The sequence below is a fragment of the Ipomoea nil genome, unplaced genomic scaffold, assembly GCF_001879475.1.
Source record: "Ipomoea nil cultivar Tokyo-kokei standard unplaced genomic scaffold, Asagao_1.1 scaffold3069, whole genome shotgun sequence".
Lineage (NCBI taxonomy): Eukaryota > Viridiplantae > Streptophyta > Magnoliopsida > Solanales > Convolvulaceae > Ipomoea > Ipomoea nil.
The window spans coordinates 5686239-5712251 of NW_017619497.1; the positions used below are offsets into that span (position 1 = coordinate 5686239).

General features: G+C 34.7%; 3 protein-coding genes across 3 annotated transcripts; 2 read left to right on the plus strand and 1 right to left on the minus strand.

Moving 5' to 3' along the window:
- The first annotated feature begins 8848 nt into the window (after positions 1 to 8848).
- LOC109165799 lies at positions 8849 to 12225 on the plus strand. Its single transcript, XM_019314737.1, has 4 exons — positions 8849 to 9384; positions 9622 to 9860; positions 11418 to 11607; positions 11723 to 12225. Exons 1-4 carry the CDS (start codon positions 8977 to 8979, stop codon positions 11939 to 11941), a joined length of 1056 nt encoding a protein of 351 aa, XP_019170282.1. The 5' UTR covers positions 8849 to 8976; the 3' UTR covers positions 11942 to 12225.
- Positions 12226 to 12953: 728 nt separating this feature from the next.
- LOC109165497 (30-kDa cleavage and polyadenylation specificity factor 30-like) lies at positions 12954 to 22177 on the plus strand. The gene is made up of 7 exons (XM_019314293.1): positions 12954 to 13411; positions 13934 to 14314; positions 15444 to 15606; positions 15819 to 15929; positions 17788 to 17856; positions 19041 to 19127; positions 20923 to 22177. The coding sequence occupies exons 1-7, from the start codon at positions 13017 to 13019 to the stop codon at positions 21751 to 21753; spliced, it is 2037 nt and encodes a 678-aa protein (XP_019169838.1). The 5' UTR covers positions 12954 to 13016; the 3' UTR covers positions 21754 to 22177.
- A 263-nt stretch (positions 22178 to 22440) lies between these two features.
- Positions 22441 to 25185, minus strand: LOC109165499 (accelerated cell death 11). Its single transcript, XM_019314297.1, has 4 exons — positions 24893 to 25185; positions 24155 to 24327; positions 23892 to 24037; positions 22441 to 22777 (listed from the first exon to the last, which is right to left on the minus strand). Exons 1-4 carry the CDS (start codon positions 25088 to 25090, stop codon positions 22671 to 22673), a joined length of 624 nt encoding a protein of 207 aa, XP_019169842.1. The 5' UTR covers positions 25091 to 25185; the 3' UTR covers positions 22441 to 22670.
- Positions 25186 to 26013: the final 828 nt, after the last annotated feature.

Genomic DNA, 26013 nt, shown 5'->3' on the forward strand with positions numbered 1-26013 from the left:
AAATAAGTAAAATTGTATAATTAAACATTTTAATTATTTTATTTAGAATATAAAACATTTATAATAATATTAAATATACTTTTATTTATTAAAAATTATTTTAAAAAAAACATCACTAATTTCCGCCGAAAACCATTAAAAAAAAAAGTCACTGGTTTCTGACGCCGAAACCTTTAAAAACGAGTTAATACCCAAAATCGTCTTCGACTATAGTGGTTTTTCTCAATTTTGTCCTAAACGACTTTGGTGACTTAATGCAGTCCCAGAGTTTTGTGTTCTTACTCAATTTCGTCCCAGACTTTTGTGTTGCTCAATTTAGTCCCCCATTTATTATTCCGTCCATTTGTTGTTAAATAAATAGACAATTCAGTAATTTTAATATTGGCATCTCTTTATTCATAGACATGTGAAGTGCGAAATCCCTCTTTTTTTACAAATTACTCCCAGAATCACTTCTAAAGCTGCGAATATAAAATTTGATTCGTAGGTCTGAGAGTAACTCTGGGTGTAATTCGTGTAAGAAAGAGAGATTTCTCACTTCGCATGTTGAAAGTAAAGAGATGTCAATATTGATATTATTGAATTGTCCCTTTATTTAACACCAATTTGACGGAATAACAAACGGAGGACTAAATTGAGCGAAACACAAAAGTTTGGGACTATATTAGGTCACCAAAGTCGTTTAGGATGAAATTGAGAAAAACCACTATAGTCGAGGACAATTTTGGGTATTAACTCCTTTAAAAACACATGTTTTGGTTGTTTGGGGAAAATTACTTCCACCAAAATGCCTTCATTTTTCCCCGTCAACATAACGAAAAATGTTTTCCATTTACTGAATTTTCCTATTGCATCTAAATATTAAAAATCCAAAAAATATTTTTCAAAAATCAATTTCCCCGAATTTCCAAAACATACCTTAATCTACTTAAACAGAAAAAAATAAAGTAATTGAAAAGTGGCTAATTACATGAAATTGGTGAGTAACAACTAACAACCCTACCAAGGAAACGTGATATATCGGCTTAGTTTTCCAAGAGTTCACACACAACTAATAAATATATATAATTGGGATTTGGGAATATAATATATATTTGGTTTTCAAGATTCATTACACGTACAACGCAAAGAACATGTCGCCAAATGACATATCACTTGTTGGAAATTGATCGGGAAGACTTAAGGTTGTTGTCAACCATATTTTAATTTACGGCCGCCACAAAATTAAATTTCTTTCTAAAAGAGGAGTAATAGATTATTGTGTGGTTTTACAAGTTTAACTTCTTTTTTTTTTTTTTTTTTTTTGATAAGCGAAACTCGTTTCTATTATAACTTTTTTTTTTTTTTTTTTTTTTGTGTAATAGTATGTCACAAACTATACATAAAAGATAAACATGACAAATTATATCATGGACCAGATTTATATACCTGCAAGATACATAAAAAATAATATTGTAGATGCATTAAAAAAAATTAAACACATAAAAGCAATATTGTAAGTACATAAAAATAATGTTGTAATTGCATATGCATTGATGAATTTGATGTAGTGATTTTATGAACATGTAATAGTGACTATGAACTTGTAGTACTTAATTAATAAATATATAGTAGTCATTTTATGAATTTGCAAGAGTAATTTTATGAACCTACATCAGTTAACTAATGTACATATGAATTCAGTGGTGGACCCAGAAAACTTGTTCAGTGGGGGCGAAACGCATTAAAACAAAAGAGATAGTTTGATAAAAAAAAAAAAACTTAAAAGTATAGAATAAATATTGTTGGGTGTGGACGAAAAATAAAACACATCAAAACTTTATTAAAAATATTCATAACAAAATATGAAACATAATTAATTCGATAAAATAATTCGAATAAAAAATACATTATAAATACATCTCATTATTAATATAAAAGAAAATTATATATATATGTGTGTAAATCTCACAATTAATTAATACCAAGTATTTAAAAGGTCAAAAAGAATATAACGTAAATCCTTGCCACCTAAGTGATACAAAATAAATGTACACACACACTAAAGATTCGAACCCTGACCATTTACAAACACAAGAAACACGCCTTGCCACTTAGTCTAACCACATTTTGTTAATTTTTATCTATTTTATTATACATATACTAAAACTTGTACTATACATACATATATACATACAAGGATTATATATGGGGTGGGGGTGGGGGTGGGGGTGGGGTGAGTGGGGGCAGGTGCCCCCACTGTCCCCATGTTGGGTCCGCCTCTGCATATGATAGAGAATTTATATACTAATATACTTTCATATGTGGCTTTATGAACTAACATCAATATAGTGATTTATGTACTTATAGATTTATTTTTAAAAAAATTGAGAAAAAAAAACAATGAGTCTTATTTAAAATATGTCAATTAGAACTTTTAAATTATATGATTTTTTATTTATTAATTTTATTTGTACAAAAAAATAGAAAAATAAATTTAAGTTGGAAAGAAATTTAAAGAGAACAAAATATGAATGTCTTAATTACATGTAGCAAAATGGACCCTAGTCCATTATATAAGTACCAGCTAAACATCTTTAGGAAGATATGTGTAACCGACTCGACTAAGAGGTGTTAGCACATAAAGTTTAACTCTTACTCAAAAAATAATTGACACATCAATCTTTTAAGATATGTTTTAAGAAAAATATTACATGTACTTCCATTTTCTACTCTTAACCTTTATTTCTACACACAAAATTTTAATGTTGACACTTGTATTGAGATCCACATAAAAAAATAGACAAATAGTGTTCACCATATCAAGGAATAAAATTTAGGGAGTGTAATTTGAGAGTCTATAGTAAAACTTTATGTCTTAATGTGTAATATACAGCTATGTGGACCAATGATTACCAAAGAAAAACCAAAAGCAGATCTGACGTGGGTCAGACGTGATGTATATATAGTTGTATACATGCTTTCGAAAAGTACTTAATAAATTGACTTGTAGTTAATAATGGACACGACGAAATTGATCAATAGCTGTGGCGGCTATGCTGTGCAAGCTGGGCTACTGTATACGGCCTCAAATTTTAGAGGGGTTCTCAAATTTTAGAGGTCTAATATTTAATTTTTACCTAGTTAATTTAGAAATAAAATTAATTTTTTTTTAATTAAACTTAAAAGTTTTCATAAAAAAATGATAAGAATGTGTGTTTATTGTATCATACAATTTAACTCTTGGTATTCAAACCACCCCCGTACGGCAAATTATGTTGTGCATCCATGGTGCATACGGATGCAAAAATGACGTCGTTTTAATAAAACGCGCGTCTCCCCTTAAAAAAAAATCAGGTTCGATTCCCAGCAACAACATATGAACTAAAATTCCATAATCGATGAACTATAATTCCATAATCTAATCTATGAACTAAAAATTCCAGAATGAATGAACTAAAATTCCATAATCTATAAACTAAAATTTCAGAATCGATGAACTACAATTCCATAATCGATGAACTATAATTCCATAATCAATGAACTATAATTCCATAATCTATGAACTAAAATTCCAGAATGAATGAACAATATAATGTTGTTGCTGGAAATCGAACCTGAATTTTTTTTTAAAGGGGAGACGCGCGTTTTTTAATAAAACGACGTCGTTTTGGCATCCGTATGCACCATGCATGGTGCATACGGGTGCAGTGCATAACTATCCCCCCGTACCCAGTGGCGGACTTAGAAATTTTTTTCAGTGGGGGCGAAACGCATTAAAATAAAAGAGATAATTTGATAAAAAAATAAAACACTTAAAAGTATAGCCATAAATATTGTTGGATGTGGACGAAAAATAAAACACATCAAAACTTTATAAAAAATATTCATAACAAAATATGAAACATAATTAATTTGATAAAATAATTCGAATAAAAAATACATTATAAACACATATCATTATTAATATAAAAGAAAGTTATATATATAGTGTGTAAATTTCACAATTAATTATAAGTAATAAAAACTACAACTTGCACGCTAAGTCAGACAGTAAAAATGCGTGTCCCTGGAGAGGGATTTGAACCCTGGTATTTTTGAAAGATAGCACACACGCCGTGCCACCTGATCTACTCAACTTTTGTTTACCTTTATCTATTTTATTATATTTATACTAAACTTATACTATATATACATATATACATACAAGGGTTATATATGGGGTGGGGTGGAGGTGAAGTGAGGGGGGCAGCTGACCCCATGCTGGGTCCGCCTCTGCCCGTACCCCACTAATGGGCCGGACAACATTAAATTATAGTCCCACCCACTTGGTTGTCCCCATAAATCCATAATGATCGAATGAGAAACATTAAATGATGCATCATTATGCATAGTGAGATTTTGTCTCATAATGCACTAGTTGCTTCGAATATGTTTTACTTTTAAAATCTTATAAAAATATTTTGAGATTATTTTCATAGTTAAAAAAATTCTCGCATTCCTATTACATATCTCTTTCTCGTATCCCTGTTACATATCTCTAATGTCTAGTATAACAATGTTAGTCCTTCAACTTATACCATTAACGTCCTCATTAAATTGTTAATAGTGTATTACAAACCTACTGACTCAAATCACATCCAAATAAATTATATCTAGATATAGTTGATGAAATTATTTAGTTGTGATTGGATGAACTTTCACAACCCACCGAGGGAGGTTCGCAACTTCTTGAGTAAAGAAGCTGTGACAACAATTGACAATAATACTAGCCGATAGACTAGTTGGGTAATCCCCCATCTCCTCCCAAAAAAAAATAAAAAATTATTTAGTTGTAATTTACCTATTATTGGTTAGTTGATAGTTGATAGTGAATCTTATCTAAATAATTAAGATCAATATTAAATAAGTTGCAAATAAATAAAATGAATTCAAGAAATTAATGGATGATAAATAAGGCACATGTTCGTTGTGAATCGATACTCAACATATATTGATTATATTCAATCATGGAATTGAGACATTAACTTAAATTTTGGGCCATCCATGATTTATTTCGTACACATGATTAAATAGTAAGCAAACCCATAAACAAAACAAACTGAGTTTTATAAACTTATATATGTAAGAGCTAGCAATAACAAGCACACTTTTCATACATGAAAATGTATTATTTTCACTCATCAAATGCCCTTTAGAGCACCTCAATGGAGGTTTTAGTGACTTAAAAAAAAAAAAATTGTGGAAGAAAGAGAAGATGATGTATACGAGAAGAGATATGGTTAAGGCTTTTCTACAATGAGAATCACACTTTTTTTTTTTTTTTTTTTTTTTTGTATGAATAAGAAGAAGAAGAAAAAAATAATAATTACGAGTAATACTCACACAAAGCGCTCAACGAGCACATATTTTGCACTCCAATTCATTTTTCATTTTAATATTATTTTTAAATTCCTTTATTAACAAAAAAAATAAAAATAAAAATTGGGAGCTACAAAAAATCTTAAAGTCGTATTTACTAGCCGTTAGTCCCTATTAAATTCCTAATTATCTACCCTTAAAGTCCTATTTACTACCCCACCATTCCTAACCTCCCACTTATTACCCCATCTTATTATTATTATTATTATTATTATCCATAACCCCATAACATAAACACCTATTCACTACCCTCTTGAAACCACCTATAAATCCTCTACTAAATGCCCCAACGAACACTTTTTGAGGAGCTAGCTATAAGAAGGGGGGGAAGACAAGAAGAAAGGGACCATTCATCCATCCACATGTGGGAGGACTCTTCCAAGTACTATTCTCCCACTCATTATTCTTTCTCCTCTAAGAAGACATATCATTCATTCATACATACAAGCACTCTTCCTACATCACTCTCCCAAGAGAAGTCAACTCACATACACAACGAGAAGACTATCAAGAAGACTCCACTCTACCACAAAGAAGCATACTTCATCTCTATATACAAAGTATAGCTTTTTCCCTACACAATATTTTCATACTACATATACAAAATAGCCATGCAACATGTACAAAGACACCTACAAAATACATAGTGGAGTTAGGCTTGGTACCGCCCAAAAAGGCCCGTGGTTTTCCTTTCGGTTTCCACGTACAAAAAGCATTGAGTTATATTTGTTCTACTTATTTTTCTATAAGCTACATGTGAAAGGTGAATCCACCGACCAAGGTTGTGTTGGACCTCCCTGGGCCCGAAAACCCAAAAACCAACAGATATGATTAAGGCTTTTCTACAATAAGAATCACACTTTTTTTTTGTAAATGAATAAGAAAAAGAAGAAGAAAAAAAAAGAATAATTACGAGTGATACTCACACAAAGCGCTCAACGGGCACATATTTTGCACTCCAATTCATTTTTCATTTTAATATTATTTTTAAATTCCTTTATTAACAAAAAAAAAAAAAAAAAAAAAAACATGGGAGCTACAAAAAATCTTAAAATCTCATTAATGGTTGCTCTTAGTGATAGGCCTTGCACAAATGAAAATTTTCAATCCCTACCACTTATTGTAGGAGCGTTATGCCATGGAACTCACGGTGTTAGTATACCGTTATCTTTTTTTCTTAATTAATTGCGTGATTTTTCTTCTTCATTTTCACATTTTGCGATTTCACTTTAATTTGAGGTGAACAATGATTTCGGACATTCATAAATTATGAATTCATGCCTGCACATTCACTTTGGAACCATGCCTATACATTCCCGTGCGAAATCACGGACATTCATAAATTATGAATCCATGCCTGCACATTCACTTTGGAACCATGCCTACACATTCACTTTGGAACCATGAGATTATGAATTTTCTGTTATAAGATTATGAATTTTCAGTTATGAGATTATGAATTTTCAGTTATGAGATTATGAATTTTCTGTTATACGATTATGAATTTTCTGTTATGCGATTATGAATTTTCTGCTATGCGATTATGAATTTTCTGTTATGAGATTCTGAAAATTCATAATCTCATAACAGAAAATTCATAATTTGATCAACGCGCGCCGTTAACTCTACATCTGTAATTTTTTTTTTTTTTTTTTTTTTGCCTAAAAACGATGTCGTTTGACATTGTGTTCACCATTCACGGTGAACACGTTTCCAGGGTATAATTTGCCCTTATTGTAATAGTGATGTTAAATGGGTTAGTCAAACTCAAGTCTACATGACCCAAATACTACAATGGGCTGTTATAGTCCACATTTTAAAACTATAATAAATTTAATTTTTAAATTATAAATTTAAAATCTTAATTAAAATTATAAATTTTTATTACATATTTTTAGGATTATTATTAAACTATATATTATTATATATTCATAAATTTAAAATTTGTACTTTTGACACTAGGAATTTACAACTTCATAAATTAAAGTTAAAACAACTTAACTAATAAATTTTTCAAGAACATATATCATATGGTATCAAGTTGGTATCAAGTCGGTTGAAAACTTGAAATGTTGTAGGCTTACAGTTGTAATACCTTTTTTTTTTTTTTTTTTTAATAATTATATTATATTATATATATATATTTTGTCATTACAATGAACCAATGGTTTATTACGTTACAAATATGTTTTGTATTTTTATGAAAGCTAAAAAATAGATAAATATTACTCAATTAGATGACAAATACTGTTCAGGGGCACCGTATCTCATAGGCCAAGATTCAACTGACCATAAGCTAAAGAAGGTAATGTATGAGCAACCTTGTGTAATATAACCGATTCAAATGAAATTGAAGTTTTACAAATATATTTATTATCAAATGAAATTGTAATATAGTTAAAATGATACTTTACTGTTGCTATAATGAAATTAGTATGTGAAAATTAAAACTAAAAACAGAATTCGTGTAATAATGTATATTTTTTAATGAACTTAACATGTAATTAAAATGATACTTCAGCATTACTATAATCAAAATAGTGTGTGGAAAATGAAACTAAAAAATAAATATCATGCAATAACATATATTATCAAATAAACTTAATTAAAATAATATTGTATCGTTCGTTATTATAATAAAACTAATGTACGTAAAGAATGAAATTAAAAAATAAAATTCATTCATACATGTATATAGTGAAATAAAATTAAAATGTAATTAAAAGGGAAAATGACGGTTTTGGTCCCTCAATTGTTTTACTTTTAAAAATTTAGCCCCTATCAATTGATTTGAACAAATTTAACCCTTTAATTGTTCATAACGTGGTACATTTGGTCCCTCATATTATATAATTAGAATCGTTTTTAATAATTTATATAATTTATTTATTCAAAATTAAAAATATTTTTTATTATAAATAAATACATACATTTTTTTTAAAAAAAAAAAGAAGAAGAACAGCCCCCGGCTGTCCTCGCCGGATAGTCGATGGCTGCCTTCTTCATGGAGACAGCCATGGCCGACGAAGGAAGACGGCAATGGCCGTCTTCCTTCGTCTGCCATGGTTGTCTTCCTTAGACGGTTATGGCTGTCCGGCGCAGACAACCGGTGACTGTTTTTTTTTTTTTTTTTTTTTTAAATAAAAAATTGTTTATATTATGTATTTATATATAATAAAAAATATTTTTAATTGTGAATAAAAAAATTATATAAATTATTAAAAACAATTATAATTATATAACATGAGGGATTAAATGTGCTACATTATGAACAATTAAAGAGTTAGATTTATTCAAATCAATTAATAGTTCAAAAATAAAATAATTGAGGAGGCAAAAACGCCGTTTTCCCTAATTAAAATAATATAACATCATTTTTCTTCATGATCCCTACTAGTTGGCTGGGATGTGTATACAATTTCACAAACTTTGAAGGTCAAAAATAGAAAATATAGCAATTAGCAAACCTTATTCGTTCCCCTTCCATAAACCCTTGCTCTGATTCAACGGAGACAAAGCCACCATCTCCGGCTGAACCGACCGAGTTTCACAGCGTACGGCTCTCTAGAACTCACGATGCGCGGTCTTCAACGACTGCTACTTACTCGTCTCTCTGCAAGCCCTGCCGGTAAGCATCTTTCAGCGCCACTGAAGAGCCTCGGCCTTTTCTCGTCGGACAGGCCATTCTCATCCGGACCCGATAAAGGACCGGACTCTGGAGATTCGAAGTCCGGTGATGGCCTGGGTTGGGACGTCGGGTCATCCTGGTCCGTCGGCTTAACGAAGGAGCATTTTGATGGGGAGGTTGTGGGGAAACAAGCACAGTCCGACTCTGGGCGCTCGAAATCCGGGTTCGGGTCGGCCCGGATGACGGATGAGGAAATGGACACGCTGAGGCAGCTGGAGGAGGAGACACGCAAGTCGAAGGCGTTCGTGGGTGGATGGGATGCGAGGATGCAAGACATTGGCCTGATGATGAAGCAGGTGATAGCTAATCCCACATTTCTTGCTTCTTTATTACTGTAGGAGTTTAAAAAGTTTTTCCTTTTTTAATTTTGAATTGTTTTGCGGATTAATAATTAATAACAAGATGAATTCAGTTTGTCATGGAATAGTATCTGAATAAGTTGCTTTTAAGAAAGAGAAATTATATTTGTTTTGCTTTTGCAATGCAAATTTGCTTGTGGAATAAAATTTTGAAGGTGAGAATTTGTTTGGTAGGTTATGGAGCCAGGGGCAAGGGGTTCGTATTTGAAGGATTCAGAAAAAGCAGAAATGTACAAGAAACACAAGGAGAAACCTGAGGAATACACAATTGAGAGGCTGGCCAAGGAGTACAGGATCATGAGGCAGAGGGTGCATGCGATTCTGTGGCTGAAGGAGCTCGAGGAGGCGGAGGAGAAGAAGTTAGGACAGCCACTCGACAACAGCATTGAGGTCTTGATTGATAACAACCCGGAGTAAGTTCAAGTCGATCCATGGCATTTATTTTCTATTGGGGAAATTTCTTCATCTAGCTTAAGTATTTTATGGTGTTCGGGAGGAGGTAGAAATTGTGTTTTGATGCCTCAAGGTAATAAAGATTTAAAATTTAAAAAAAGTCTTAGAGCATTATGTTTACCATTTGCTTGGATAAGTATGTTGACAACAGGTGCTTAGGTTACTTTGATTAGCTACTCCCTTCTCTTAATTGTTTCAGCTTCTTTAGAGAAATTAACTGTGGAAGTGTTTATTTTTGGGGCACTGATCCTAGTTATACTTTGTTCTTTTTACTGTAGTCCCTATGTGTGTTGATTGCATTTTCTTTGACGTTTAAGAGAACCTATGAATTCTTTTAGCAAATATTAGAATTAGAATTCTCGTTTGGTTTGCGGAAAATATTTGAAAGGAAATGGAATTGAAATTCCATGGAAAAGTAGTTATTGGGAATATGGATTCCATTGTTTGGTTGGTGGAAAATGAGTTACTGGGAATATGGATTCCATTGTTTGGTTGAATTTGTGATTGTAAGGAATAATGTGTATAAAGACCTAAATGTCCCTATACAATAATAATACTTAATAATAATTAAGAAGAAAGCATAAGGGTAAAATAGTCCAATCAACTCAATCTTTCTTCCTTCCCCCCTTGGAAAACAAAATACCAACCCTTTGCTAAGATTTTGTTTTCCTCATATTTGAGGAATGAGGAATTAGTTTTCCATTGGAAAACAATTTCCATGAACCAAACATCAAAAAACTCTTGTTTTCTTCAAATTCTAGGAAATCATTTTCCTTGGAAGTTCTTTTCCATGAACCAAACATCCCCTTAGAGTTTTGAGAGGGAGAGGGCTACTTGTTAGATCAAACTTTTGATTTTGGTTTCATCAGTTCTACAATTTTTGGTTTGCAACATGTATCACTTAGTCAACAAAACTAGTTTTCAAAACATGCCTGGTGCAGTGGTGCTGTTGTGAAACACTAGATAGGTGCCATAGTCTGGTTGGAGACTTTTTTCTAGAACTTGCATTCCGGAAGTGCTAGTAACCTTAATAAACTCTTAGTATCAAATTCCATCAACTAAACAAGTTACAAATGAAACCTTTTGTGTTAAACATTTTGCCAAAACTTATTTTCTCCAGCTGGTTAGGAAAAGTCCGAGTCATGTTACCATGCGAGTGAGCTACTTCAAGGAAATGATAACAATGCGTTGCGACCGAGTTGGAAGTATCTTTACTGGGGTGAAGAATTGTTTTTGTTCTTTTTCCAAAGTTGATGGTACTGTTTGGGTTATGTTAAGCTAAGATAATATCATACCGATTAGTTGCTTTGCACTAGTTGATCTTGCAACGGGTGTTTGCTATGCAAAGATCATACTGATTGGTTGGTTTGCAGTGGTTGTTCAAAATGCAAAATAGATGTACTGAATTAAATTGGGATATATTTACCAGGAATAAAAGGTTAAATTGAGATATGGATGTCTATGTACAGAGTTCAAGTATATAATCTTCATATGGTAATAACTTGTACCTTTTGCAGATTCTTCAATTCCCATGACAGAGAATTTCACATTGCATCCCTTCCTTACAAGCCGGACTTCAAGGTTATGCCCGAGGGTTGGGATGGCACCACTAGGGACCCCGATGAGGTGCACTATGAAATATCAATGAAAGAAGATGAGATGTTGTATCAGGAATTTGTCCAAAAGTTCAACTTCAACAAAATGAAGGTGAAGGCTCTAAAACAAAGAACTCTATACCTGATCATTGTTTGCCACATAATAGGTGTTAGATTTGATGTGTTTTACTTCACTTGATCTGAAGTGATTGTGCTTCCATGTGCAGATGGAAAAGAAAGTTAAGTGCCACAAGTACAGCCGGATGCGCCCAACGCAAGGATGGAACTTCACAGTCGAGAAGTTAGGACATCGTGGGAAGCGCGGGAATGGCGGTGGGTGGAAGTTCGTTAGTGTTGCAGACGGATCTAGTCGCCCTCTTAATGATTTTGAGAAGATGTTTGTGAAGAGGGAAACCCCTCGACGACGCAGAAAGATCCTCCCATGATTCAACTCACTGCTGCGACCTGGGGCTGAAATATTTGAAAGGCTTACATTTCTCTGTAGTGTCTGCACAATGCTGTAGGCTTAAGTTCCTGGATCTTTAAGGATTCAGACTAAATTGTTTGAACATAGTAATTTTTGTAATGTTTTGCTGGAATTTAAATATCTTTTCTCTTTACTTGCATTGGCTCTTTTGGTTGAATGTTGATTAGAGATAGTGAGATTACATGTACGGATGTACCTTTTCATCATTGGCTAATGAAAATAATTGACACTCTTTATATTTCTTAAATTTAAGAGATGAAAAGCAACTAATTTTTCATCAAAAGGTTTGATCATAGTATCGTTGGGGTGTGCATAAGATGGTGTAAATCTTTAATCAAAAGTTGAGTTTGATTCTTAACCGAACTTATAAGATGAGTAGATGACAGAGAAAATTAATGATAAGATGAAACTGTATGATCTTGTGGTCTAGTGGTACGAAGTGATTCATAGGTTGACCTTGTGGTCTAGTGGTACGAAGTGACTAACAAAGTTAGTAATACTAAAACAAACTTATTAGTGTCATTTTTAAAAATCTGCGATATTATTTTAATGAATATGAATTTGATTTTATAAATTTCTTTCTATGATTTTTTTAGGTGTAACTCAGAGTTTCTATCCTTCGATAAGGACGATATTGACTAACATATACTACACTGTAACAGAATCAGTAATACTAAAAAAAACTTACTAGTGTCATTTTTATAAATCTGCGATATTATTTTAATGAATATGAATTTGATTTTATAAATTTCTGTCTATGATTTTTGTTCGGTGTAACTCAGAGTTTCTATCCTTTGATAAAAATAAGACAACTAGTGGAGATTTAAGGCTCCTCTAACGGCGAGTGATCGTAAGATTTTTGCTTTCAAGTGGTGCAATAATCTATTTTTCAAACTATGAGGTAAGCACTGATATATTCCAAAACATCAAGGACATAATAGCTATTACACTAAAATGCCTCCTCACAAAACCACCAATTTAGGCACCAAAACCCCAATTCCTGAGAAAGCATAAACAGCAAAACAAAGTACGTAATGGACGACGGAGAAGGAGGTCTAAGCTTCGACTTCGAGGGAGGTCTGGATACGGGCCCCACTCACCCTACTGCCTCCGTGCCGGTGCTCCAGTCATCGGACCAGAATGCTGCGATTGCTGGTCCGAACTCTATTAATCCCTCAAACGTCGCTTCAGCCCCTGCCGGCGCCGCCCCCGACGGTGGTGGAATGGGCGGAAACCGCCGGAGCTTCCGCCAGACTGTGTGCCGGCACTGGCTGCGGTCTCTCTGCATGAAAGGCGATGCCTGCGGCTTCCTACACCAGTACGACAAGTCCAGGATGCCCGTATGCCGCTTCTTCCGGATTTATGGCGAGTGCCGCGAACAGGACTGTGTTTATAAGCATACCAATGAAGACATCAAGGAGTGCAACATGTGAGATTCTCTTCTTATCTATCTCTCTAGTAACTCGCCGAGGATTTTTTTTTTTTTTTTTTAAAGATTATTACGGAGTACACATATCGTACATAATATGTTGTAGTACTATTATACTGTTATCCATTATGATATGATAGAACCATAGAAGGAATGAAGTAATTCGAGATTTCGAGCTGATAATTGATTTTTCTTTTTGGTTTATTATTGTTTTTTAAATTTTTACTGAAGTTAATATACATTTTTATCTGCACCTGGTAAACAACTCGTTTTCAGTTACCGAATTGGATTCATACATGGTTGAGTACTTTTTATGATCATGATTTCTTTTTCTTCAAAGTGAATGCTAATTTGAGGGAATAGAGTCACTAGTATAGTTGCACACTTCTTTTTCCAGAAAACCATTTTCTTGTTTCTGAAAGTTTGTTTTCACTAGCATAGTAATTATCATTCTCCCATAAATTTGGACTATGCCTCTGTAGTATTGCAGAGAGTTTTTCTGATGGATGGTTATGCATTCAGGTACAAATTGGGATTTTGTCCAAATGGTCCTGACTGCCGGTATAGGCATGCTAAACTTCCTGGACCTCCACCTCCTGTAGAAGAGGTTCTTCAAAAAATTCAACAATTAGTATCCTACAACTATGGTTACTCAAACAAGTTTAACCAGAACCGGAATGCAAATTTTGCACCCCAGGCAGAAAAATCTCAGAATGCACAGGGACCTACTGGTGCAAGTCAAGCCATTAAAACTTCAACTACAGAATCAGCTTTTCCTCAACAGCAGCCAAATCAACAAGTTCAACAGGTCCAGCAACAGGGCAGCCAGGGTCAAACACTTTCCACTGGACAGCAAAATCAAACCAATAGGAGTGCAATACCCCTACCTCAAGGAACATCTAGGTGTGTTTAGAGTTTCAAGATCTTTAATTAGGTTATATAATAAATTAATGTACTTAACTTGTGAACATGATTCAGTTCTCTGTCGGTTGTAACTAGGTCTAATTAGTTCTTCAAGCTTTCATAGAAACATAACATTTGTTCTACATCTGTTCCTAATATACCTGTTTTAATGGACATGTAATAACATAATATTCATTGAAGTGGTAAATTGACTGAATTCTCCATAAATATGACATAGATTTTGTTTTTTTAGTTACTTTAGGAAAAAAAGAAGAAGAAGGAAAAACCTTTTTGCTGTGATTTATTTATTTATGTTGTTACAACCAGAACAAAATCATTGAATTTCTATTTGTTATATCCACAAGGGATTTTGTGCTCTTTGATTGGGATGGCACAGGATTTTTGGAGTTATTGTCTTATTGCTATGGTTTCTTGTCTGCAGTGATTTTGGACATCATGGTGTTTGTGTGTCTATATATATATAACTTTTATTTACTCTCTTTCTTTTAATGATTGGCAATTCTTCTCCACAGCTTTTCTCTCTCTCTCTCTCTATTTTTTTTTTTAAAGATAAATTTTTGAAGATTGGACTTGGTTTAGTGATCAAGTCATTCAAGTGCTCATCTCTTGTTATCATTGATTCAATCCTCGTAAAACTCCTCTAGAAAATAGAGGTAAGGTTGCATTCATCTTCCTTCCAAGACCCCTACTTGATGTTGGTTCTGGGTATCATCATATTTATTTAAAAATATGTTTTCGTCCTTATCTAAAACTAACAACGAAAGAGGGAGAGTTTTTGTCCCTACAGAAATTGAATTCATTCTTCTTCTATTTCATTTTACTTGGTTTCCTGACCACTGTGAAACTGGTCTAAGAAAACCTATTATTAGCTGCTTTGGTATGGAATAAGACTAAATCACTGAACCGTAAGGCATATATTTTCAAACACCCATTTTCTCTGTTTTCATGCATTGACTCATGTTCGTGCTCTACTTTTTAGCCCCTTTTTGCTTTTGTTTTCAACCATTCCGAACAAGAAGAAATATACTTCTATAACATTTTACATAATATATTGCTTACTTATCCAGTTGTTGCTTATTGCTTATTTGATGTCATTACATTAAATTAGGTACTTTATAGTCAAAAGTTGCAATCGTGAGAATCTGGAATTGTCAGTACAACAAGGAGTATGGGCAACTCAAAGAAGCAATGAGGCTAAACTAAATGAAGCATTTGATTCTATGGAAAATGTCATTTTGATCTTTTCAGTGAATCGAACTAGACACTTTCAGGTAGTCAGGATATCCACTATCCTGTTTGTGCATTCCAAGTCATGATGCCAACAATTAATTTTATAGTTAAAAAGATGAATATCAATGGTTTATTAGGTCTTTGATAGGAATTGAAAGAATCTAAGTTATGAGGCTAAACCCAATTGTTGTTTATCTAAAGAATTAGAATTAGACGAGCCATTTGACAATTTGTATGTTTTTTGTTTGATTAGGGTTGTGCAAAGATGACATCCAGAATTGGTGGTGCTACTAAAGGAGGAAATTGGAAGCATGAGCATGGAACTGCACATTATGGACGAAACTTTTCTGTCAAATGGTTAAAGGTACTTCCTTTTGTTTTCCCATGGTCAAATGGTTAATGGATACTGGCTTTTTGCTGACTTATATAGTTATATGCATGCACTTTTTCATTTTCTTGTTTCTCAAGTATCTCAACTCTCTTGATCTTGTATACTAGCTAATTCTTTGAACCTTTTATCCTTTGTGCTGTTCGTTGGGAATCATTGCGTTCTTACATGTTTATAAAAGAAAATATATACCCAGACACATGCTCTTATTCTGCGTACTGGTATATTGGTAATGATTTATTCAACCTAATATACAATATTCTTATTTTTGTGTCTATATTATGTGGGCCTATTTGGTAACATCTTTACTTTATGCTTGTTTACTCTGAAAACAAAAATTTTGCTTTATTTTATTTATTCTTGTTTTCTTTATGGAATGGGATGGAAGGTGGGGTGGGGTGTGGTCAATGAGATATGGGGTTCTGCGGATCATTTGGTATGTAGGTAGTCAGAGATGAGCTGAGAGATGGCTTGGATGAGGTAGGGTATTATGGTCAAACAGTGGGATAATATGGGTCAAGAAAAGTTGGGGAAGTGGGGGTAGGGCAACTGGGCAACGGAGGTTGGAGGGAATGGAATGGGGTGGTGAGTGTGGGTGTATGATGTGAGGAGATGTTGAAAAAACTTTTCTGTTTGAACAATTATCTAGACTTGGTCGATTCTATTACATCCATAAAAGTTACCATTCTTTGCAGTTTGGACTCCTATCTGATTCTATACTTACCATCAATTATCCAACCAGGAGAGCTTAATGTCCTGCATGCAGCATCTGTAGAATATCTATTTTTTTTTTCACTGTGAGGATGTTCAGTGTGGTAATTTGTTACTTTGTTTGGATGTATTCAGTTATGCACTCTTGCCTAAAACTAGGGTTTTCTATTGGCTTGGAGTTGATGCAAGGTAAAGAAAAAAAAAATCTACAAATGAAGTTTGTGATGCAACTTGCTACTTCTCTACAAATGAGGAACTGTGGCTTTTTTATTTTAATGTTTGAGTCCTTCCCTTGTAGAGTCATTGTTTTCTTTGAAATATGCTTTGCTGGACTAAAGAGTATGTAGAGGGAAGGTATATTCATTTTAATTGTTATTTTGTGTTCTGATTTTCCATTCTCTAAGCATTATGCAATCTTGCACCTTTTCCCTAAAACTGTTTCATCTCTTTACTTGTGAATCTTTTGTGCATTCAAACAAGCTTCTGCTTACCTGGAAGTCTACTGCTTTCCTTTCTGGATTGAGGCTTGATATGTAATTTAACTAACTAGACACAAAACTAGAAGAACAAATTCATGGGACTGACGCCCTGAAAGTTGAATGTACTGTTGTTTTAGTGGGATTTTTTGAAATTTGAAGATGATAACAAGGCTGGCCTCAACCGAAAGGAGTAAAGGGGACTGCATATACTCAACATTTCACTGTCTGAGATTAGCCGATTTCTCATTGTGTATTCTTACTCCTTAGGTTTCACCAGCAGAAGTTGCGCGAGTGTTTTTTGAAACTAAGGTCATCTAAGTTTAAGTTCTACTGACTTCTTTTGCTTTTCTTCAGCTTTAGTTGCATACTTGCATTTATATTTTAGATGGTGCATCTTTCCTGCAGTTGAACTCATTATTGCACAAGAAAATCTCCATTTAAGTACACATGATTGAACAATGTGTTTTTGTGGGTTCATTTTATTAATCTTGTTTACTTTTTTTGAATTAAGGATCTTAGTTACATGTTCTATACTTGCACCTTACTAATATCTCAGTGGTTCCTGGTATGTTCTTGTTCTAATTTGTCCCTATTTTTCAGACTTTATAACTCATACGTGTGCTACATCGATTTCTTTAATGCAGCTATGTGAATTGTCCTTCCAGAAGACTCGTCATTTGAGAAACCCATACAATGAGAACTTACCAGTGAAGGTACAAAGTGGAACTTTGAATAACCAACAATTCCCTTGACATGTTTTAGTATGTTCATTTTCTTGTGGCATTGAATGCCAAGGTGTTTGGCAAAAGATGTAATAGAAAGGGTAAAAAAATAAGTATAAATCGTAGTTTCCAGATGGAACCAAACTGATGGTTGTAACATAATGTAGAGGAAAGGTAAAAATTATATAGTTGCTTCAATTGAATTTGGGAATTTCCTTTAAGAATATATTAGGCAATAATTTTCCCTTGACCAAACTGGCTTCAACTGATTTCTTTCTTTTGGTTTCAAGCAAGTGCAACTGCTGCAGAGATTTGCAGAATGACAGCTATTAGGCATTCGTCTAAAATCCTACTCTGCAATTTTCTCTCAAGAATATCAAAGTATATTATGGTTCTTTATTTAGTAAGAAGATGTGTGAACTTGTGGAGCTTAATTGTTATTCTTTAGCAATGATATACTGTTTCAACATGATAGAAAATGTTTTTTTTTTTTTTTAAAAAAAAAAATTTATACAGAGTAACTTTCATGGAAACCTTGATGTACAAGAACACATTTATTAGTCCAAGACTTAAAGACACAAAAAGAAGGATATTTTCCTTTTCTGGTTCCAACTCTCTAACACTCTTCAACAAAGTTAGCAACTATTAGTCCTTTTATCATGGATTCTCTCCAGGACTAAGAAAGAATAAAGCTTGTCACTGTTGGTCCCTCAACTACACAAACATAACCACCTTAGTCTATCCAAAGCTAGATGGTAGAGGGATTCAAAGTTGTTAACTTTGTGTAATTGAGGTATGATGGGGGTCACTCTTACTTAAGGGGTTAACTGTCAAAGTGGTTAAAGAATAGGACTATAACATAAGTATCCTTGTGAAAGAAGTATAAAGCACAACGTATGAAGGTGAGAGATTACTTGTAGAAAAACCTCATATACAGGTTTACCATAGTCCATCATTGCTAAGCTTTCTCTGAAAAAATGATTATTATGACCTTTTCTTTCATGAAATAAATAAATGATCAGTGATGCACTGATTGGCTAATTCCAATGTTAAGTCAGCTGAAAATATTTTGATATTAATTCTCGGTATATCTGATTTGCCTCAATAATTTGACTTTCTCTGATTTTTATAACCAACTTCATTTGTTCACAGCAGTTATCTTCATGTTATTGCAGATTAGCAGAGATTGTCAAGAACTAGAGGCCTCTGTTGGGGAGCAGTTGGCTTCCCTGTTGTATCTTGAGCCAGACAGTGAACTTATGGTACAGAATGCTTTTCGTTCTTTTTTAATTCCTTTCTGTAAAGTGTCTTTCCTGTTAGAGGTAGAAAACATGTCTATTTTACATTTGTCACTGTGTCTGAAAACTGGAGCCACTGGTATAGTATTCTTTGCCACCTGTTTTGCAATCTTGCACTTAAAAACAAGAAAGACGAGACTGTATGGCATGGTGTTGCGTGCCTGGAGGTCTGGGAACGCGTCACTGGACGATGAACAGGGCTGGAGGGACGTGCCGGAGGAATGGGGGAAGATGGTTATCTACCTATGGTTGCAAATAGATAAAAGAAAATGAAGCAGTAAAACAATGAGTTGAAGAGTTCTGGAGTTCTTCCTCTCCCAAAAGTCATTAATCCAAATAATTCTCAGATGATTATTCTCAACCTAGCCAAAGCTCTTAACTACCTATGGAAGCCAACGGTAAAAAGCATGAAAATAGGAAGTAAAAACAAATTAACAGCCTAAGTGGAAATAGGAAAAAGAAATAACTAATTTAATGAATAATTAGCTTATTGAATGAGTCCATGCGTTTGCATCTTGTTCCTGACTTCCTGCATCTGTGATACGATCCCACATCGGCTCCACAAGAGATTGTGGAGTGGTACTTAAGTTGGGGCCAAACCTCCACTCATGAGCTAGCTTTTGTGGTGGAGTTAGGGTCTTGGCTTGAGTACCGTATCATTTGGTGCTCTTGTTGAGAGGCTGGAGTGTGGTGGGAAAGGGCTACCTGAAGAGGGATACCCGATGCTTGATAAGGTTCAAAGGGAACCGAGAAGAGTCTGGAGTGAAAGCTATCCAGAGTGAAGCCGTCCACTCATCCGGTGTCGGCCTAGAAAAGGGATAAGGTCCGGAGTGAAGCCATCCAAAGGGGAAAAGGGCTACCTGGTGCCGAGAAGAGTCCGGAGTGTGAGCCATCTAGAATAAGCCGCCGCGGACGTCGGCTACTCAAGGGGTGGCAATGATACGATCCCACATCGGCTCCACAAGAGATTGTGGAGTGGTACTTGAGTTGGGGCCAAACCTCCACTCATGAGCTAGCTTTTGTGGTGGAGTTAGGGTCTTGGCTTGAGTACCGTATCACATGGATGAATTGGATATCTATCTATATATTTTGTTTAAATCAGCATATAGCATCATGATTGTGTTGAAGACACCTGGTGCCTGCATGCATGTTTCGATTGTTTTCTGTCATATACTCATATAGCCATTGTTTATTATATACAGAGTAATACAGAAAGAGAACTATCTTTTGTGGTTTTATGCTTAGTGTTTGAGCCTTTTGCTTTCTTTGATTTTTAAACAGTTTCCAATGTGTGGACCCTGTCGGTTCTTGTTAACTTTTAATTTTCTCATGTTTGTGTGTTAATGACAAGTTTGTTGCATTACCAATTGTTAATTTGATGCATTATATTCACTGTCAAGATAAGTGGGCTTTGACTATTGAAAGTACACAGATAATGAAACCCTTTGCATGTATCTACACAAGGAATTTATTTGTTGATTAGTTGAAGCTTTACAGTTGCACCTACTATTATGTCGTAGCAGATATTATTATGAAATGCTCAGATTTTTGTAACATATTTGACTTCCCTATTTAGGACTGCATAGTTCATTTTGTTGAAATATTTTGCATGGCTGAACTACATTCTGTTATTCATAGGGCATCTAGTTCTTGACAGCGTACACTATTGGGAAAGCATGCAGTTTTTGTACAGTATGATTTCTAAATAAAAGTTATAACATTGAAAATAATTTGGTGAATTGGATTATTATTCTTTCAGGCAATCTCACTCGCAGCAGAATCAAAACGAGAGGAAGAGAAGGCAAAGGGTGTGAATCCTGAGAGAGGGAATGAGAATCCAGATATTGTACCATTTGAAGACAATGAAGAAGAGGAGGAAGAAGAAAGTGAGGAAGAGGATGAGAGCTTTGGTCAAGCTTTTGGACCAGTGGCCCTAGGCAGAGGAAGGGGCCGGGGAACAGCTTGGCCTCCTATGATGCCTTTAGGACGTGGTGCCTGGCCACTCCCTGGAAATCCTGGGATGCGGGGGTTTCCCCCAGGGATGATGGGTGAAGGGTTTCCCTATGCTGGAGTAACACCTGATGGTTTTCCTATGGATGTATTTGGCATGGGCCCACGTCCTTTTGCTCCATATGGTGGTCCAAGGTTCTCCGGTGATATGATGTTTCATAATCGTCCGCCAAGTGGTGGATTTGGAATGATGATGGGTCCAGGAAGGGGGCCATACATGGGTGGAATGGGTCCCGGATCTGCAGGCCCACCGAGACCTGGTCAACCAGTTGGGATGGCTCCATCATTCGCCCCACCTCCATCACAAGCCCTGCAAAATTCTTATCGGGGTAAAAGAGATCCGAAAGCACCAGGTAGTGATAGAAATGATAGATTCAGTTCAGGGTCAGATCAAGGTAAGGATAAAGAGATGGCAAGTTCAGCCGGGGGACCCGATGACAAAGCTCCTTATCTGCAAAATAGTCTTAGAAATGACGAAAGTGAAAGCGAGGATGAGGCACCAAGAAGGTCAAGGCACGGTGAAGGAAAGAAGAGGCGTGGTAGCTTGGAGGCGGATGCAACAACTCCCCCCGAGAAATAAATGGAGTGCAATAATCGAGTTTGGAAGTTATCTTTCCTCTACAGTCATTCTAACAGGACTCAACAGTATATATGCTACAGAAGGCAAAACATGGAAGCCAAAGAGATCCATTTGGAGGGAAAAACAGAAACGCCCAACATTCTCTATAAAGATGAAAACGAGCCGGCAAAGAACGTTGCAGCTCAGTCAAGTCTGAGAAAACTGCTCCATTTTGGATTTTGCTTGCACTGAATTGTGTATATTATGCCCAAAAAAGGGTAGATGGGATAGAATTCAGATATCTAACTCATTTAAGTAAAACTAGCAAATTATTTTGAGTGATTTTTGAGTTATAGACGTGACCCACAATTTATGGGATTGGATTATTTTGGCTTAGGACTTATTGATCCCCATTTTAAGTTTTTAACTCTACCATGATTCTTTACTATTATTATTATTAAACAAATTTAATTAAGTTGTCACAGGAAAGAATTATTGCAATCCAAGGTTGTGCGTAATGTCTTCATAAATGGCACAACTTTAGAGGTTTTTTTTTTTTTTCTCAAAAAAATATATTTTTAAATCTTATTTTTCAAATAAAAATACTTTTAAACTTATTTCTCAAATGGTAAATGTTTTTATATATAATCTTATCAACTATTTACAATTTTACACGTTATCATTGTCACATCATTATTGCCACTAAAATTCTGGGTATACATGTATTTACCCAACAAAAAAAGTAATATAAAAAATCTGGCCATACGTGTGTATACTTATATATATAATTACTACAATAAAGGGAGTTCTGTGATTGCAAAGTTTCGGCATTAAATTTAGGAATAATTAATTCTGAGATACTACACAACAGTTAAATACGGAGCAGTAGACATTGAGGTGATTGATGATGATGCGATCTGTCTGTATTTCTTCCATATTCACCAGTCTGTACCCAATTCTTTTGAAATGAAAAGTTTGTCAATGTAGGTGACGATGGGAGCTGCCGAGGCAACATAACATTCCATGTGAATCTTTGCAGAGGCTTCTGAAATGGCACAAGAAGAAATAGATTAACAATCAGATGAAAACAGGTGCCCAAGATTAGGTATGAACATTTACAAGACAAGAGAGACCTCAACAGAACAATGAGCAAATTAACTGTGTAATTGAGAAAATCGCATAATCAATCCAAGCGCAAAAACAATAAACACAAAGCTCAACCCAAAAAAAAAAAAAAAAAAAAAAAAAAAAAACAGTTGTGACTTTTTGTATGTACACATATGTTATGTCTTCCTTACTCTTCCCCACATAAGACTTGGCCATATTACACATCAATTGTGATTAGTGAATGCCCTTCATTTGAGATGGTTGATGGAGTTAAATACTTGGAGGCTTACAAAACCAGTTCACATGTTACATCCAGAAAGAGTGCCAGTGTGTTTACTAACTCACTAAGTGGAAAATTTTCCAGTTTTACAAAAAATTGGAGAAGGGAAATGGAAAAATGGAAAATATGTTCATGTTGATAATTTTCCACTTTTTCAACATGAACATATTTTCCATTTTTCCATTTCCCTTCTCCAATTTTTTGTAGTGGAAAAGATAATATAAGTAAACGGAGAAGGGTTATCTAAATCGAAAACTCCATGGCACTGTTCACCCATGTTTTTGGTTACTTCTTTACCCTTTTTCCATTCACCATTCTCCATTTGGAGAATTCTTCAAATGGAATATTCACCATTTGATGTGTCCCACTCCAGCTACTAATGAATCTTTGGGCCATAATATAAGAAATGGACCAAACATACACTCGTGAGCTAGCTTTTGTGATGTAGTTAGGGTCTGAGTTTGTATCATTTGATACTAAGGGCACAAGGGCGGAGCTAGCTTAGACAATGTAGTTAGGGCTTAGATTTGTATCACCATTTTAGGGAAAAGGAAATGGAGGATTTACATTCACTACACAGGCAAAAGTTTCTGGGTATCCAAACAAAAGCTTCATATGTTGAAAGAAGTTGAATGGGATAGTAAAGCATTATAAGATCTACCAAGATAAAGAGGAACTTTATTGTCACATGATGCAAAAAGGAACACTAGTTTTGATGATTGAACAAAGTCACTGAAGTTGAGAAACAAGACTAAAACTGAATTTATCTCACCGTCTTCATTGAGCTTGTTTAACAGCTGTGCCTTAGTGGGAAGAGCATACATTCCTGCAGCTACAGCTTTCCTTATTACCCATCCATGGTAAGGAGCAAACACCTGCTCATAAGCATTTGAAGCTGGATCCTTCAGAGAGTTTCCTCTGTCAAAATAGAAAAAGTCTGTTACTAGTTTCACCATAAGCAGTGTAAGGAGAGAAACAACCAGAAAATTATTGTTTTCATGACAGAATTCAGTTAATCATAGAGGATGAACATACCCAGTGGCCAGAATTTGCTCAAACAAAACTTTAACCATATCTATCCCACGCTTCACTCTTAACAGATTCCTTGTATGACTGCCAGCTCTTCTCACACAATTTCCGTCAATATCTAAATCCATCATTGCTCTTAATGTTGAAATCGACTTTGATGCCTCTGCAAGATCATCAACCTGCCACCATCATCATGGAACTCTAATTAGTATATCCAATCTCTAAAGCCATACTTGCACACTAATTTGTCTACCATCTAAACAGTCACAGAACCAAATAGAAACAACAGTCATTGATTGCAGACTTCTACAGGCAAAAGTGCTACACTGCTACCTAATAAAAGAACTAACAACTCAGTTGGGTAATCAATGTACACCTCAAATTTCACTTACTAGTTTGTATAAATTACAAATACAAATCAATAAGTAAAATTTTACCAAAGAGAAACAAAACTATGAATGTCTATGAAGCAGACCATACACAGATACCTTAATGCCACTTCCTAGTAGTGATCAACCTCCATTTACAGAAACTCTGTATAAAAACGAATAAATAAAATTGCCACAGAAAAAAGGTTAATTTTACTTTCAGTTCCGAAATTAGAGCTTGTTTTGCAATTGTTCCTCTTCCCCCTTTGATCAATCAATTTCGCAGTGAAATTCAACAAGGAACTTTAATCAATCTGGCTATCGAGAGATGGAGAATCGAACCGTACAAGTTGAGTGCATATACAATCACATATACCTTGGCGACATAGTCGAGCTCGGCGAACTTGAAGGCGATGCCGAGGCAGCGGAAGAGAGGGGAGACAAGTGAACTGGCGCGAGAGAATGCGCCGACTTCTAGCTGAGCTTCTTCAGGTGATTGCGAAGTGATGATGGAGTTGGATAGGTTCTTGAAAGCCTCAGCCATCTTCCTCAATGGCTTTTCTTCGTCCGCCATTGAAGAATCACTAAGCTCTTTCTCGTCTCGTCTCTTCTCTTCTCAACTCTGAAGACTAGCGTGTCATCGAACTCCACGGATCTATTTTCTCTATAGTTTGAGTACAGAATATTACGGAGAGTTTTATTATTATTTTTGATCTACAACTATGCTTATACCCTTGTAATTCATAATTCATTCATTTAGGCCCCATGATATTTGAAAATTACACTTTCATACCTTGAGAATTACATACTCGTATTTGATTTAAATATGGGAATTGGAATTGACAATGAGGTAAACCATAGTTTCCCCTATTTATGGGCATGCTATTCTTTTTTTTTGAATGTCACTGGCTCTATTACAATGTAGTATCTGTTCATATACTTTCTCAACCTATTGAAACACAAAGAACCAATAACGCCTCCACTAAGGCTCAAACTCACAACCTTCCAAATGAAAGTCCAACCCGAATACCATTAGACCACATAGTCTTGGTGGGTATGCTATTCAATTAATGTGTTTATATATATAATAACTCAAAATTTATAGATATTTATATAAGAAGATAACTAAGTGACTCTTTAGTTAATGTATTATTTATATTTGATATTTGATATTATGATGGGTTATATAACATCTCATCCATAGATTAAATAAATTTAACTCACTACAAGAGGATAAGAAAGGACAAATTATTTTGTGGATCCAAGTTCACCTTGCAAGGTGTACATTAGTATTGTCAAAGCGGATCGTCTCACCCCATTAAGTTCGCCACATTGCAGCACTACAGGCCTAATTTTTTGCGAGCTTTTGCAGGCCGACTCGTGGGCTAAGGTTCATATAACCCTAACCCGTCCCAAGCTGGCTGGTGGATTATAGTTTTTTTTTTTTTTTTTTTTAATTCTTGTGAAAAATAATTTTATAAATGAAAAGAATAAACA

Excerpts from the sequence above, each read along its gene's own strand:
- LOC109165499 (XM_019314297.1), bottom strand. The coding sequence starts at position 25,090 with ATGGCGGACGAAGAAAAGCCATTGAGGAAGATGGCTGAGGCTTTCAAG. Across the intron at positions 24,328-24,892 it reads AGCTCGACTATGTCGCCAAG|GTTGATGATCTTGCAGAGGC; the intron begins GTATATGTGATT and ends TGATGGTGGCAG. Across the intron at positions 22,778-23,891 it reads AAACAAGCTCAATGAAGACG|AAGCCTCTGCAAAGATTCAC; the intron begins GTGAGATAAATT and ends GTGCCATTTCAG.
- LOC109165799 (XM_019314737.1), top strand. The coding sequence starts at position 8,977 with ATGCGCGGTCTTCAACGACTGCTACTTACTCGTCTCTCTGCAAGCCCT. Across the intron at positions 9,385-9,621 it reads TTGGCCTGATGATGAAGCAG|GTTATGGAGCCAGGGGCAAG; the intron begins GTGATAGCTAAT and ends TTTGTTTGGTAG. Across the intron at positions 11,608-11,722 it reads TCAACTTCAACAAAATGAAG|ATGGAAAAGAAAGTTAAGTG; the intron begins GTGAAGGCTCTA and ends TTCCATGTGCAG.
- LOC109165497 (XM_019314293.1), top strand. The coding sequence starts at position 13,017 with ATGGACGACGGAGAAGGAGGTCTAAGCTTCGACTTCGAGGGAGGTCTG. Across the intron at positions 14,315-15,443 it reads CTACCTCAAGGAACATCTAG|GTACTTTATAGTCAAAAGTT; the intron begins GTGTGTTTAGAG and ends ACATTAAATTAG. Across the intron at positions 15,930-17,787 it reads TTTCTGTCAAATGGTTAAAG|CTATGTGAATTGTCCTTCCA; the intron begins GTACTTCCTTTT and ends TCTTTAATGCAG.